We start from the raw sequence: 15,945 nt of genomic DNA on the forward strand, positions 1-15,945 counted from the left end.
CCGGGATTCGGCTACACCAGGGCTTCTCTCGGTGCGTGGTTGACCGAGCCCTGGCCCACATGGACGAAGACGTCCAGGGGACCAGTTCGTGTTTAGCGCCCACGGGAGCTGGCTTCAAGAGACCGAGAGTGTTTTTTTGAATCTCTCGTATGACGGATAATCGAGGGTTGTGCTTTTTCGAAACAATTATTCTTATTACCGACTATTTCCTGAGTACTGCTGTGTATCATTCGAAGATGCAACATCAACCATCCCATTCATATCAAGAACCTTGCCATGTCCATTCAGAATCCCTGGTAACCCTGCAGAACTCGTCGTATCATGCCAGATACTCCGTAGACAATACCAAACTCCAATAACAAGCATCAGACAAAGCCTTGAAACGGCGTACCAATAACCTTCCCCTTCCCGTCAAACCTCACGCCTTCACTTCTCAACAACTTCTTCTTCTCATCAATAGTGATCCCCTCTCCATCCTTCGGCCACTTCCCCTTGAATCCTCCTAGTGCTCCCCCCGTCGCCACGACCCGGTGACACGGCACCCCCGGCGCGAACGGGTTGCGCCTCAGCGCGTTGCCCACAGCCCGCGGTGAAGACCCCATGTGCGCGGCCATGAGGCCGTAGGTTGAAAAGGATCCTTTGGGGATCTGGCAGAGGAGTGTCCATACTTGCTTCTCAAAGGCTGTGCGGTCGGAGGAGGTGATGAGGGCGAGTTGAGGGCGCATGGAGTCTGGGACGGGGGAGGGGTTTTTGGACGCTGGTGTAGGTGATGATGTCTTTTTGACCTTTGTAGTTTTGGTCTTGCGTTCCTCGAGGGGTTCTTCGAGAGGTCGTTTGGCATTGGCTGCCATGGCTTGGCGGTATATCACAGGCGTGTTGTAGGTGAGTTTGAGATGTTGAGTGAGCTTCGCAAGTTGTCAGAGCAGAATACGAATCTTGATTATTAGAAAATATTATCGTTGTCTCAAGATTTCGTTCTTGACGCGCAATGCTCAGGTTTAAATAAACAGCGACGAGAAATAATGCGTCACGCGAAAGGGCGTGAACGCCGCCAACATCTAAAGCAACACACATCGCGAAGTCATGTGATCTCAAAGATTTGTCATCGCATCCCGACCCTTGTTGCTTTGAGTTTCTCATCGTTTGCCACCACTCTAACTCGACAGCATGTAAAACGAGGCACTATTTCTGTCTTTGGAATCATGTTTGACTCGGCTGTTGAATGCTTAGAGGTCACGCTGCTCGAGGTCATAATACGAAAGAGGTCGCTCCCTTCCAACAACAAGACAACGTGGCCGAGTGGTTAAGGCGATGCCCTGCTATCTTGCATATCTAGGCATTGTGTTCGCACGCGTAGGTTCGAATCCTGCCGTTGTCGACCTTGCTTTTTTTTTTTTTGCCTTTTCGAACGATTCTTTTGGCCCTGGAATGTGTTTTCACACACGATGCATATGTTTTGATGTTTTCTTTTGTGGATTTCCCTTTTTGATAGATCTCGATCGGTTTCGGCCCGTGTGGGGCCGGCATCGTGCCGCCTTCCACTTGCTTGCCTCAACCTTAGACCATGAGGAGCGAGCGACTCTTCACTTCTGTATATGGGCTGGTCCATGTTAACTGAAGAGACACTGTCCAGGTGAATCCATAAGCAAGCGTGTGAATAGAAGGGGGCATGAAAGGTGTCACAGTATCGCTTCAATAGTAGATAGATGTCTCAACTCTCTAACGACTAAACGGGTGTCGTCTCCCTTCAAGATTGCTCTCCCCGCTGTTTGCTACATCGTTGTCGCCGTCTCGTCTTTTCGGGTCTTCTCCATATGTCCATGAACCATGGTCTTCAACCTATTCCCTACTTGCTGTTCGATACAGTCTCGACCATCCTCGCTGGTGCTCCTTCAATATTCAACACTCCAAGCAGCCTCAGATGGTCCAGATCAGCATGATGGAACAAACACAATTCGTTCACTCATTCCACTCGAGACCATATTGTTGTGATGGTATCGCCACTTTCTATTCCGTACACAAGGTACGCTGGTATAAATGCTCTTCAAGAGGCAGGTAGTCTCTCCAATCTAACCCAACGCCATTGATTATGCCGGTTCGAGGCCCTCAGCTCCCATGCCTATCCCCGCCGGCTCCCATTTTCATGTTACAAGGCACAACTCATAAATGCCGCTCCGCGTGCTGTTTGTTGGCCCAAGTGTTGCAAAATCCTACCCGTCGTAGGGTGGCCTGTACTTTGATGTGGTTTCCAAATATACCTGGACACGCTTCTCTTGGATGCTGACTCGTGTCTATAGGTTGACGTCGTCTCGTATGAGGAAAAGTCGTCCTCAGTTGCTATTCTGTCCAGACCAAACGCCGGCCATGTTTCAAACCATGAAAGACTCTCCACAGCCGCACTGCTCCTCTGTGGCGATTGTTAACCCCATGCTCAAGTGCCGATTGAGAAAAACTTACTGATGTTGGGATTCCGGAACACAAATCGCTGGTTAAGCTTGTCCTCGGCCCAGTCCATTTCACTTCCAATGATGCTAAACAGCGCCTTGCTGTCGATCAAAACCTTGACGCCGTCCTGTTCCACCGTCTCGTCAAAAGTACCGGGCTTGTCCACGTATTCAAGGTGGTAAGCCAGACCGCTGCAACCTCGGTTCCGAACGCCGACCTTGATCAACTTGGGGTCGGGCTGGTCGAGGAGCTCCCTCAATTGCTCCACGGCGGCGGGTGTCAGCTTCATGGCCGCCTTACGGGCTCGTAGCTTTGGCCGTGGCCGGGCAGCCTTGGGCTTCTGAGCCTCCTTCTCGTTGAGCTTCGGAGCTGGTGCCGAAGTCTTCTGTGTGGCGGGGGCAGCATTTTGTGAGGGTGCCTCGTGCTGCGGCTGAGGTTGCTGAGGCGGCTGGGGCCGTTGAGGCTGTTGAGGAGGAGGGCGTGTCTCGTGGACTTTAGGAAGAGGATCGGGTTGAGCTATCGAGGTCTCGGGGACGTCATCGCCTCTCGGAGGCGGAGCGTTGTGGGAGGGGAGTGTGTAGGAATGGTAGGCGACGGCGACGGGCCGGGACGAGGAGAAATACCTCACGGCATTGGGAGCGCGTCGCAGTGCGACTCTGGCTACCGATCGAGTAGCGAACATTGTCGGGGCATGGAGATGGGTTGTTCGTCTCAGGTTGGTGTTGACTGTAGATGAATGTTGGGAATTGGAGGGTCGAAGGTGGATTTCAAAGCCGGCTGCTCGGTGCTAAAAGGCGTTTGCAGCCGGAGAGCCGAAGGGCAAGGCTTGTACGTCAGGGAGCCACGCCCGATGTGGCCCGAGCCAATCAGAGGTCGAGAATTACTCAGTCTTCTGCGCACTGTGGCGTGACCTGGGCGAGGCGAGAATTTCTCCGCGCCCATGGGGAATTGGTATTGGTATTGGTATTATTATCCAAGGCATGACAAAGAATGGCATTGCAATATTGCCACTGTGGTTGATTCATCGAGTTTGAGCTTCTCCGGCATGCCCAATTGACCAATTGCGATGTTGGTATTGGCTTGACAAGAGCTCTGATCTACACGTGAATTGGCTTGGTCATCCTCAGTCGGCGATGACTCCGCGGAAGCATTTCTCGGCAATGACTGACAAATATCGTGAGTTGTTGCCGAACCTTGATGGCACCAGGAAAGCTACCAATGTTTGTTCACACAAGTTGAAACACCTTGATAGAATCGAGCAGGCCAATCCCGTCAGGATGATACATGATATACAAAACCGTCAGACATGTACACAGAAGAAGACAAGCGGATGATTAACCAATGCCCAGTTGCCGGTTGCATAGAATTCGCCGAGTAAAATCCGGGGAAAGATGTAATCTTGGTTCTCAGCCACTGATTCGGCGCAGGCACCGCACCCTCTAACCTTGTCCTAGCGAGGTTCGCAGCCAATGTGATGGCTTGAAGAAGCCGAGGGATCTATTCGCCGATGGGGACGAAGTACCAGATTCCAAGTACTCGGCATGATACCAACAGCTTTGATCACCAATCCACCTTGGCTAGCATTAGACATTTCATAAGTTTTGGATAACACTGCCGAGAAGTCTCAGCGTCAATTACACGTTAGGTTAGATCTCGTGATGGTAGCCTCTCAGTCATCGAGGGCTTCTTATGACCACCACAGGCTCTTCTGTGCTGTTGGTCGAGTCTCCTTGTCCCAACACTTCGGTTTCCATAATGGTTCTCTGAATCTGTTATACCCACAACCATCATGAACGCAACCTTGCCACATGGTCTTGTCTCATCACGTGCACAGAGTGTAACATGGAGAACTGCCAGACCACACTGATTGTTCCTCTGACGTTGCAAATAGCTATCATTGAAAGAAGAGGCAAGTAACAACGCCAAAGATAAGAATCGCCAGAAACTAAACCTCGGTAATGGACCAGATACTTCAACTTTTCGGTCACGAGTCTATGGTAATCCTGACATGGTTCCCCATGCCGTTTCCCAATAACTACCCTTGCTGCGTTTCGCTGGATGGAACCGATGGTTACCGAATGCAACTTGTCCAGGAGAAGTGAAGTGACCATTTGAGCCAAGAGGAAGATCAATCTGGGGCCAGTGGCAGTTGACCGCTCAACGGTACGACATTCGATATCAGGAGTTGGGAGATGGCCGGGTCAGTGTAACCTCAAATCAATTGGCAACGGTATCTGGCTTGATGCAACCCCGGGGGATAACCCGTCACAGGACCATCCGAACAGTGTGGGCTGCCCGTTGAGGAGCGCTGCCAGGCCGCTGGAACCAACGTTCGGCAACGGGCGATAGCTGAACCTTTCGATGGAGCGCACAAGGAAACGTTACATGCGGATAAAGGCCCAGCGCGCCAGGAACCGAAGTTGTAGGGGCGGCTACTAGCGAGCGCAGGGGCCTTTACAGCCGCGGCTCACGGGGGCTAAGCTAAATTGTCTGCCATGGTTGATGTCGATTGGAAATGTCATTCATTCGTGATAATGTCGGGCTTTGATACGAAAGAGAGCAAGGCGGCGAATTATGGAGCCCGGCCACGGAGTTGATCAGGAGTCAGCACTTGGGAATGATGATGACAGCCACGACCTCGTAATGGTCAAGTTGCCTTCGTATTGAGAAAAAAGGACAACTCAGATAGATAATGGAAAGTATTAAGGATTAGAATCGGGTTATCTTGGTCACGAGAAGGCAAGACATTTTACAGGTTTGCCTCGTTGGTTGGGCGGTGCTTCCTTTCAGTGAGGCCGTTGCTGGCTCTGGGGGTGCCCAATCACGAGGCCAGGCATTCGGCCCTTTCCCCTCTGGAGGTGGGCCGCCCTTATCGATCTGGGGTTTCTGGCGGCAACTGTCACTGACTGATTTCTGAGAGTGCAGATGCAAGCTTTGGTCCAGGCCAATCTTGAAGCTAAACATAGCATCCAGCATCGAGTCATTGAGAAGGTATCGTGAAAGATGCAACTTTCGTCAAGACGAGGCATCATGAAAGAGTGTTTGTCTAGAACATGCTTCGTGGCGGTTGAGATGATTCAGAGTGAGAAAAAGAAAGGCGCAACGTGATGCCCGCATTGTAAAAGGAATCGAATGAGGGTGAGATTGACCAACGGCCCAATCCTAGGGCATATACTCCATCGAACGGGCTGTTTCAACGGCCGGTCAAGACAGTACCCCCATGTACCGGCCGTATCGACAAATGGAGGCTTTGATGAAGCTCGGGAGGATTTGTGAGCTTGGGCCTGGCCACGATCCTGCCGGAGCTGAATTTGCTGATTGCCAGCAAGGGTTCTCTACCGTACGGACATTTCCATTAGGGGGGGCGAACCAGTAAAGCTTGTTGATGGTGGTGCTTTTGCTTTGACAGCGCCTCGAGTTTATTTGCAGAAGCTGACGGTGTCGCTGACAGTGGCTTACACTGCCCATTGTCAGTGCCAGCCTCTGTCGATTTCGCGTATGCACGCGATGAGATTCCCCTTCCTTCGCGCTTCTCAGCTCAGCATCTAGACCTCGAATCTACGGGTCGCCTACTGCATTCCTGATTCCATCTTTGCTTCACTTCACAAAAATCTAGGCTGCGCTCGTGCCACAGCAACCAAGTTTTGCATCGTTGTCTCAGTTAGAGATTTCACCTCTGGGGACAAACAGTGCCTTTGATCGAGAAAGAAACGGTACGACGTAACGCAGCATTCGCAAGCAACAAATAAAAAACACCCGACGAGCAATCACAATTGTTGGTTCGCGAGCAAGAGCAAAAACACCTGCTCTTCACAGCTTGGCTCTTTGATCATCGCGTCTGCAACCGACATCGAAATCATCATCTCCAGATACCCACCAACCCTCCACCTCCACACTCCAGGCATCGTCGACTTCCCCCGCGCTGTCACGTAGCGTGTGTCTCTTGTAAGTGCCTCTGTTTGCGTCGCTCCCGTCCCCGTCCGTCTATGGTAGCAAGTGGTGCGCCACTCTGCGATGGGCATATCCCCGTCGAGAAAGCCGCACCACTCCGCCCTGCTCCAGTACCACCTTATCCACCTCACCTCACACTGCTCCGATAGCTGGGGAGACAGTCCACTGTTACCTGCCATCGGGCCTTGACCCCTGGCAGTCCCTGTGCGACTCGACGGCACCTTGTGACAGGGGTTATTTTTGGTCTCGCAGGTCGCCTCGTGCCCTTGTCTCTCCACAGCCAGAGACTACTTGATGGCCCCTTCTCCCCGACTACTTTAATTCGACCCAGGGACGCGACAATCCGGTATTCACTGACACTCTTGACTATCAGGTTACACTCGATACTCAATCACCCTTGAGTTCTTCATCATTTGTTCCCCAGCTTTAGAGATTTCGTCTCTGAGCTTGACGTAGGGCCCTGACCCTTTACACTAAACTAATCCACACTATCGACGCCATCGATCTTCACCTTCATCATGGCCACCAACGAAAAGGGCGATGTAACCCACTCAGCAGCAGACGGCAGCGACAATGCTCCCGCGACAACTACAGACGGCTTCCGCCCTGCAGGATGGATGTACAAGGGCTTCAAGGCAGGCCGCGCTGAGCTCTGGTATGCCTCGCCAAAGGTGCAGCTCTTGATGGTTTCTCTCGTCTGCTTCCTGTGCCCTGGCATGTTCAATGCCTTGACTGGTCTCGGCGGCGGCGGACAGGTTTCCAACGAGGCCCAGGATCATGCCAACACGGCCCTCTACAGCACTTTCGCCGTGGTCGGCTTCTTTGCCGGCACCTTTGCCAACCGCCTGGGTCTTCGTCTGACCCTCTCCATCGGAGGACTGGGATACTGCGTCTATGCCGCATCCTTCCTGTGCTTCACTCACACCCAGAACATGGGCTTCGTTGTCTTTGCTGGTGCACTGCTTGGTGTTTGCGCCGGTCTGCTGTGGACCGCCCAAGGCGCCATCATGATGTCGTATCCTCCCGAGCACAGCAAGGGTCGTTACATTTCCTGGTTTTGGGTTATTTTCAACATGGGTGCTGTTATTGGCTCGCTCGTGAGTTCCAGACTATTCACTCGGAGTTGGTGGTTACTAACGTGGTATCTCAGATCCCATTGGCTCAAAACATCAACAAGAAGGCTGGCCCTGTCACTGATGGCACTTATGCCGCCTTCATCGTTCTGATGTGCATCGGTGCTGTCCTGGCTCTCTTCATCTGCGACGCCGACAAGGTCGTCCGAGATGACAACACCAAGGTCATTGTCATGAAGAACCCCTCGTGGAGCACCGAGATCAAGGGTCTGTGGGAGACTCTGTACGACGCCCCCTGGGTTGTGCTCCTCTTCCCCATGTTCTTCTCGTCCAACATCTTCTACACGTACCAGAACGTCGACATGAACCTCGCCCACTTCAACACCCGAACTCGCGCCCTCAACAACCTGCTCTACTGGCTCGCCCAGATCATTGGTGCTCTCATTGTCGGCTACGGCCTTGACATTGCCAGCATCCGCCGCAGCCTCCGTGCCAAGATCTCTCTGATCATGCTCTTTGTCCTGACATTTGCCATCTGGGGCGGTGGTTACGCCTGGCAGAAGGACCAGACACCCCGTGAGATTGCCATGGACCCCAAGAATGAGGACCAGAAGATCGACTGGGAGGATGGCAACAAGCTCTTCCTTGGTCCCATGTTCCTCTACTTCTTCTATGGCTTCTTTGATGCCGCCTGGCAAACTTGCATCTACTGGTACATGGGCGCCCTCTCCAACTCTGGCCGCAAGACTGCCAACTTTGCTGGTATGTATTCGTTTTCACGAGTTAGAACAGATTATTGACAAATATTTCAGGCTTCTACAAGGGCATCCAGTCTGCTGGTGCCGCCATCTTCTGGCGTCTTGACGGCATCAAAAAGCCCTTCGACACAATCTTCGGTGCCACCTGGGGCTGCCTCGCTGCCTCCCTCCTCATCGCCGCCCCCGTCATCTTCATGCGCATCCAGGACAGTGTCTCCATCGAGGAGGATCTCAAGTTCAGCGACGAGACGATTGAGGATGTCATTGCCGGCCCTACGGATAAGAAGGTTGTTGACCCCGAGTCTTAAAAAGAATGCAAATCCTGGGCATATATAAGCGGTGCATTTAATGCAAACCTAATTTTAACGATCTGGCGTCCATGTGCGTCGAGGCGATTGGTATGGAATGGGATGGGATGAAATGGATGATACCTTCGGGAGCTTAGATTTAAGCAAGGGAATGATGTAGCATGGAGCTGTCTGTAATTAATGAAGATGTATGAATTTCTAAAGGAGGCAAAATATCACAAAGTTTATCTGCCGTATACTCATTCTTGTTGATCCAAAGGGTCAAAGATGATGAGCATGTCTGTAGTTGAGTTATCAATCAGTGATCAAGGGATAAGAAGCAGGTTAGCACATCAACTTGGAATCAACGGATGGCTCAGTTTTGGCCATGCTGACCATTTCTTTCTTCTCCTTTATATAGCCAGCGATAAAAGGGTCACACAGGCCATAAGCTTGGTCTCGCCATTCATGATGGTATCGACCCATATCAGACGGAGGGGGAGGGTGGTGGTCCTTGTGTGGAAGCGTCTCTCTCACGTCAGACTGCTACTATGATGGCTCTGATATGAAAAGATCCTGATCACCATGTGTTTGATTACACTGTTGACCTAGCTTGTTGACGATGATAATGCTGCATTAGACTTCAGGTCTGGCGAGGATGGTGTAGTTAATCCCTTAACTAGTATTCAAGGAAACGTCAAAGAGCTACGTACATCGGCATGCCAAACGTCTACTCCCTTGATCAAGGGGGTTAGGGGAGGAGACCAAGACATACTATGAGGTAAGGAATTCATTTTTCCAAGTTGGCATCACAATACATCACAAAGCTAAGGGAACGGAACAAGTATTGAGGACAATGAATCCTATTTCTTCGTTTTATTCTTTCAGCTCGTTCCTATGCGGAACCTTTCCTTTTGATCTTTCTGTTATTCCCATCCTCTTTTTATCCCACTCCGTCCCAGGAGCAGAAGCAAACGGCCAAGGTCGCCGTCTTCATCGTACAAGAGAAATAGATACACACACGTACAACCCAGCCATGCTGCTGCAGCACAGCCAACAGTTCCAGTTCCAGACAGCCTGCCTTTCCGGTCGTTTACAGACAAAACCCAAGAGAAAGAAAAGAAACAGCCACCAGATGAAAAAGCAAGAATCCCACAATAGTTAGTCGTCGTCGTAGCCGTTCCTGGAACCTGGTTGCACGCCCCGTGCCATAAGATTTTTGTTTTCGACGCCCGGTCCGTCTCCGCCCAGAGAGAAGAAGAGAAAATACAGAATGTAGAGAAGAAACAGAACAACAAAGCAGAGCGAGTCTGAGAGGCTGCGTCCATACCCTGAAAAAGAGCCCAACGAATGGCCAAGGCAGGGTGCCGCAGTGACATGCTGTGATTCCAAACATGAACCTCTCTAGACTCCTCATCCCCTTCATGTCCCAGAGGGTAGAGCGCTCGCGCCACGTAATGTATGTAATTCTTGGTCGAGCTCCACCCGTGGGAACCGACATGAAAACCGCAAAAACAGAAAATTGCAGACCCAAATGTGAATAACGCCGTTGTGCCGATGGATATAGTGGTCATTAAGGACATGACGATGTTTCCCATCTGCTGATGAAGTCCAGGACAAAAATGGGGGGTATCAAAGATGAATGTAGTTACTGATGAAGTAATATGTGCGCGTGGTATGGTAATGGTGGTGGTAAATCGTTGCGTCAGCCCGATCTAGGGCCGAGGTTGTCGAGCTAGCAAGCATCAAGCGAGCTCTGACTTATACTTGAGCGGGTGTTGGTGTTTGGGCGCCTCGGTCTCGAGACATCCAGGCGAAGAGATCCGCACGGCTGCCTCCGACACCGATGATGGAGGCGGCTGAGGACTCGACTGCAGGGCGGTTGGCCGTCTCGCGGGGCTCGAGCAGGAGACTCTTGCGGTAGTAGCTGACCTGCACGTTGCCCTCGTCGGTATCACGGACTTGGCTAATCTGAGACGAGATCCAGTCCTGCATGTCTGGCACCTCGGTCAGTCGGTAGGGAATCTGGAATCGCTGAAGCTCTCCAATGATCTTAGCGGTGCGGGCGTGCTTGTCAAAGTTGACAATGGTAATACCGCCAGCACCAGCCTCCTCCGATTCGTGGCCAATCGACATCTGCTTGGTGGCTGGGTTGCCAATGTCGACAAATGTCAAGTCGGTCAGGTACATGCCAAGGAATGGCAGGCAAGGGGGGACGTGGTCGTGGAGACGAGTTCGCAGGACCTTGTTGTTCTGAGAGGGCTCAACAAGGGCCTGGAGGTTTCGAAGCATCTCCTTACGCTTGGTAGAGATGATGTCCCAAGTCTTTCGAAGACGGCTGATGGTGCTGCTGTTCAAGATGCAGATGATGGCCATGAGTCCATCATAGTTGTGAAGCTCAAGGCACTGGTGTGCGATCTTAATCCAGTGCTTGATGACCTGTGCGCGCTTCTTGACCTCTTGCTGCTGGAGAATGGTCTCGGCGACAAGGTTGGAGAGATCAGTCGACAGAGATGACATGGCCTTGACATTGGGGGCGTCGACGCCACCCTTCTTCATCCACTGAGAGGCAAGGAGCTCCTCGGGAAGAATGGAGCAGAAGATGGTCATCTGCTTAATGGTCAATTGACGTGCCAGCTCCAGAGGATCAAAGTCGAGGATGCTGGGCTGAGCGACGCCCATCTTGAAAGCAGTGAGGAGGTTGAGCTGGCCCTTGGTAATGGCAGGGATAGGCAAGGGGGTCTCGGCTGGCACGTATTGCCCAATTGACGTGTTCGTCTTGCCCATCGATGAGACAAGCCGAGGCACCAGCGAACCCTCGCCTGAAACCCGCTGCGCAAGCTCATGCAGGCGTCGGCCGGCAGAAGGCAGAACAGAAGCAAGCTTAAACTCGGCAAAAGGAATGATCAGGTCCAGAGCCTGTCGGTCAGTCTCATCGCGCCAGTGGGATTCGAGCCAGCCCTTGAAAGCATTGTATACTCTCAATCGAACGGGTCCAGCCACATGCGGCGAGTCGTGGACGTAGTCGAATCGCTCAATCAGTGCTTCTGCCAGTCGCACCGGAGAGCAGAAAAGTCGGAAGGTGAGGTAGAAAGTAGAGACAAACATGGCGTCGGGAGTGGACTCGTGGGTGGTGAGGCGCTCAACAAGAGCGGGAAGAGAGCCGCCAGTAACTTGGCCCTCCTTGTTGAACATGAGCTCGTGAGCGAATGTCTTCTCCATGAGTCTTGACTCAACATCCACCTCCTCGGTCTGAGAAGAGCTTCCAGCATTGCTGAGGTTAGAAATGGAAGGCTGCTTGCGGGGAGCCAGAGTGTGGTCGGGTGTTGTAGCTCGGGTAGAGGACTGCGAGACGATGCTGACCTCGGAGTCTCGGCTCAGATATGTGGCGCTGCTGCCAGCGCTAGAGGCGACCATGCTCTCAAAGCGAGAGGTCAAGTCGTTGTCGTGGCTGGTGTTGTCGATAGGGCTAAAATCTTCACCGCTGGGCAGCAAGCTGGTGGAGAGCTTGGGAAGAGGAGGAAGCGAGGGTCGGAGAGAGGAGACGGAAGAGGCCATGCTGGACAGCTGGTCGTCATTTACTGAAGAACGTCGAGAACCGGCGGGTGAAGGGTGGGCGGTCTGCTCGTCGGTAGGAGTCGTAACCTGAGGGACTTCAGGTAGCGGCTTGTCAATCGCGACCACAGTCAGTCGTCGAGGTGCGGGAGTAGAGGAGCCTGAAGTACGATTCGACTCGGCCACGCTGGCGGTCTCAGTGGGATCAGCGACCGATGGGGTCCTGGCGCGCTCCTCGGTCTCAATCTCAATGTCGAGAATGCTGAGGTCAATGCCCAGGCTGCTCGTCTCAAGCTCAAACTCAAAATCGCCAATACGCTCAATGGAAGCCTTCGCCTTGGCGACGCAGTCTCCTGCAGCTCTAACGCAGCCGGTGGCCGAAGCGAGAAGCATGCTATTGTCGTGCGGCATGATCAGATCAGCCTCTTCGGATGCAGCGTTGACCAGGGTATCGCGGGCAGAGAAGACGAGGTCCTGAATTCGCTCAAACATTGTGGCACGCGCTTGGGCGAGAGCCTCGGAGCTGGAGTTGATGTGATCATAGACACCGTCGATAACAGCCAGCAGCTCACCACCGGAGAGTGCAGATTGACGGATGGCTGAAGCGAGTTCTGGTCGGGACTGAGATTGAAGATGGAGACGGCCGATGAAAGAGCCGAGGTGTGACAGGAAGGTATCGTGACTCCGGTTCAGGCGCTCAGTGACGAGATGATGGGCTCTGGACACCGATGATGGTCCAGCAAAAGAAACTCTGTGCGAAATGCTGGCAGACAGGCGGTGAGTTTGGGCCATGCTTCCCTGGGACAACCTGTGAGAGCTCGGGCCATTGGGAGAGCAGAGAGACGAGAGGCGCTTATTCAAGATGGCCGACGTCTGGGTGCTCTCACTCGACTCAGAGGCTACGACACTTGTGGCGGCCTGGGAGTCGGTGTCGTTTACGGCGCGATGGCTTTGATCGTCGAAGGTAGATTGGTCGGCCGGCGGCGTCGGAGGAACGTACGACTCTTCGAGCACCGTATCCATGATGCTGACGGCCGAAGGAGCACGCGCCCTCCGGTCCTCTTCAAGTACATCCATAAAGCGGACGCCCTTTGTAACGATTCTGAAGGCCTTGAGGATCATTTCGTCGATAATATCGTTGACATCCTCGGCAGGGGCAGTCTCAAGACGCTGTGTCTCTTGTAGCCGCTTGGCCGTCTTGACCAACGATGATAGCTCGGAAAGAAGAGACTTGCGGCACTTTCGCAGAGGATCACTCCTCTGGATAAAAGGCGATTCTCGGTTCAGGCAATTGGTGCGCTCCTGTGCATGACGGTTAGGTACAAGGTGATTGAGTGGCGGACGAGGTTGGGGACGCCATGTAAGCGCCAGGGTAACTTACCAATAAGAATCGGACGCCAGCAATGATACCCTTCATGAACTCTTGGTTGCCAAACATCTCCCTATCATTGATAGTGGTGCTTCGAAGCAGATCCCAAAAGTTCAAGAGGGCCTTGAGAAGGTTGCACATGTCCTCGGGCTCATAGGCCTCGCAGTAATTGGTCGGTAGCCAGCCGCGGGCGCCCGAGACCAGCAGTGTGCCGTCGGCCCATCCATTGGTGTGGATTGAGTGCACCAGGATGACATCTCCCTCGTTGAGCGGTAACGTCACGCTCGAGTCGGACATAGCATAGCTGGGGTTGAAGGGATAGAAGGCTCGCAGGAAGTTGTGGAATACGGGAGGAGGAGTGTACTGAGGTGACTGGGGCGAGAGGTCCTCCTGCGAGCCATTGGGAGTAGCGGGTGGTGTCATTTGGGATTGTGAGTAAAGAGTCGTGTCGTTGTCCGTAGTCGATGAAGCATCTCCAGACGTATCGGTTCGGGCCTTGGCGATGGTTAGAGGAGCCACCTGGAGACTGGCTCGCATGGGTTGGTCGCTCAGCATTGCGATTGCCGCTGACAATCGGAGGCGTCGTTTAGATCATCGGGTAGCGTTTCGGCCGGTGGGTTTGAGCAACCACCCGAACCAAAGGTCCGTCCGTTTCTATTCTTATATCTCCTTCCCTGGTCGATGCAGCGCGCGTCTGTGCCTTGATATCCAAGAGAATTGAGATTGAGATGATGCAGCCGGCCGAGTCGGATGTGGGTGATCGATTTGTGGTTGTAGTTGTAGTGGTGTAAGTCGTACTGAGGTTTACACTGGGCCGTGGATGAGGAAGGATTGAACCACGGAAAGAGGCAGGAACGAACTCGAGGGAGGAGGCTCGGTTTGGTTGGCTAGACAAGAGAAAAAAGTCAGTCAGCTGGGAGTTGGATTTGTGATTGTTGTGTTTCTGCAGGAAACACTACAGGAAGCATTTGGAATGAAGGGAGAAGGCGTCGGGTGGGCTGGAGGGGGTAATGGGTATGTAGCTGTCAAGGAATGCCAGAATCGCAGGGGGGGCGCAGAAGACACTGCAAGACTTGCAGGCGGCGTTCGCAAGGCGTTGCAAAGACGTTTTTAGAGGGGCGTTGCAAAAAAGACGTCGTGTGCACCGGACTGAACTCGGCTGCGGAGACGGTCCAACTCTGTCTGTTTGTCTGTCTTGTCTGTCTCCCCCTCTCCTTCTTTCCAAAAAGCAAAGCCTGGACCACAAGTCGATGTGTTGGACAATTGCGCCTCTCGGCTCACCCACGGACTCAAAGCTAAAGCACGGTCTTGTTTCGCCTGAGTGGTGCGTCTGTCTTCGATATATGATGCGTTTCTTTGCGTCCCGGTGCCAGATGGATGCTTGAACGTCCGTGTTCGTGCATTACCAGTGGTCGTGCGTACATGCGTAGTTGTGGGGGGAGGACAGATGGGATGATGCGGTGTAGTGCAATCAATGTGTTGCATTGACTTGACTGAGACTGTCAAGTTGCTTTGCCTGTTCGCTTACCTTTTTGATGGCAAAAGAAAAGACCCAAGTTTCCCAATTCAAAGAGAAGCAATCGTCGATGTCGTCGTCTTGTTGTGTCGATTGAGTGAGTGACTCAAGAGGTTGTCGAAGTGACCAAGAGTTGATGGAATGAGAGGAACCGAATTAGGTGACAGGGGGGTCCGAGTGAGCAAGACAGCGAAAGGTTGGTCAGCCTGCGACGATGAGAGCTCGATAAAGCGAAGGTCGATGAGGATGGATGGATTAGTCGAGAGTAATGGATGGTGTCGAAAGATTTGAGTTGAGTGGAGATGTCCAAGCCCAAGCACACACAAGTCGAAGCTGAGTGAGTGAAGTTGTACGAGACGAGTCGAGGTCGAGGGGAAGAGATGGGAAAAAAGAGATACCACACGCAACGTCGGGGTCTGGGGGAATGCGGTGGTGTTATCACCTTACTCGGTACCCTTCTGGTGGTCTTGATTGCCAGTGGCTCTGGTGCTCTTCTGGGTGTCTTCTTCTCTTGGTGGCCACACCCACGCCTTTCGTCAGTGGGTGTGGGACCCTCGCCGTGCCCAGGGGGCCAGCATGTCCCAAGTGGGAGTCCCAAGTTCCAGGGGGTGGAGGAGTAACGGACGGGTCAGAGTGGGTTTGCATCCAGGGCAAGGTCGACGGGAAGATAACCCCACGCCCCCTTGAGTTCTCTCTGCTGCAGGGGCTCCATGCTGGATGGCAGAACGAGGCAGAGAAAAGATGGTGGTGATGGGTGGCGCTGGATGCCCGCAAATGCCCAAGCTCCCACCAGACGGGAGGGAGTGTGTCCTCGGTGGGGGGCACGGCCAACCGACCAGCAGTGGAGACCCCAGGGGCAGCCGCTAGAAAGGAGCTAGCTCCTCCATGGGCCCCCTGTCCCTGGGCTGCTAGTGTTCAGGGGACAAGGGCTTCGAGGACCCAGGGACCCGGCAAGCGGCCAAGGGAAGCTTTCCAGGGCTCTCTCAAGGCC

The 15,945-nt window shown here is 53.1% G+C and overlaps 4 protein-coding genes and 1 non-coding gene across 5 annotated transcripts; 2 read left to right on the forward strand and 3 right to left on the reverse strand.

Annotated features, from left to right (window-relative positions):
• Window positions 1-365: 365 nt before the first annotated feature.
• Window positions 366-725, reverse strand: LRP88_03330 (methylated-DNA--protein-cysteine methyltransferase; the record flags this gene model as incomplete). The annotated part of the gene is made up of 1 exon (XM_083239957.1): window positions 366-725. The coding sequence occupies one exon, from the start codon at window positions 723-725 to the stop codon at window positions 366-368; it is 360 nt and encodes a 119-aa protein (XP_083105087.1).
• A 560-nt stretch (window positions 726-1,285) lies between these two features.
• Window positions 1,286-1,378, forward strand: LRP88_03331. Its single transcript has one exon. It is a non-coding gene; the product is annotated as a tRNA-Ser (tRNA).
• A 991-nt stretch (window positions 1,379-2,369) lies between these two features.
• LRP88_03332 (Fe-binding Fe/S cluster assembly protein ISA1) lies at window positions 2,370-3,127 on the reverse strand (the record flags this gene model as incomplete). The annotated part of the gene is made up of 2 exons (XM_083239958.1): window positions 2,370-2,407; window positions 2,458-3,127. 2 exons carry the CDS (start codon window positions 3,125-3,127, stop codon window positions 2,370-2,372), a joined length of 708 nt encoding a protein of 235 aa, XP_083105088.1.
• A 3,666-nt stretch (window positions 3,128-6,793) lies between these two features.
• On the forward strand, window positions 6,794-8,535 carry LRP88_03333 (major facilitator superfamily domain-containing protein; the record flags this gene model as incomplete). Its single annotated transcript, XM_083239959.1, has 4 exons — window positions 6,794-6,797; window positions 6,991-7,493; window positions 7,547-8,231; window positions 8,282-8,535. 4 exons carry the CDS (start codon window positions 6,794-6,796, stop codon window positions 8,533-8,535), a joined length of 1,446 nt encoding a protein of 481 aa, XP_083105089.1.
• A 1,740-nt stretch (window positions 8,536-10,275) lies between these two features.
• LRP88_03334 (ras guanine nucleotide exchange factor domain-containing protein) lies at window positions 10,276-13,861 on the reverse strand (the record flags this gene model as incomplete). Its single annotated transcript, XM_083239960.1, has 2 exons — window positions 10,276-13,371; window positions 13,451-13,861. 2 exons carry the CDS (start codon window positions 13,859-13,861, stop codon window positions 10,276-10,278), a joined length of 3,507 nt encoding a protein of 1,168 aa, XP_083105090.1.
• Window positions 13,862-15,945: the final 2,084 nt, after the last annotated feature.

The sequence above is a fragment of the Fusarium phalaenopsidis genome (assembly GCF_050370095.1).
Source record: "Fusarium phalaenopsidis strain FUZ10S chromosome Unknown contig_32286, whole genome shotgun sequence".
NCBI lineage: Eukaryota > Fungi > Ascomycota > Sordariomycetes > Hypocreales > Nectriaceae > Fusarium > Fusarium phalaenopsidis.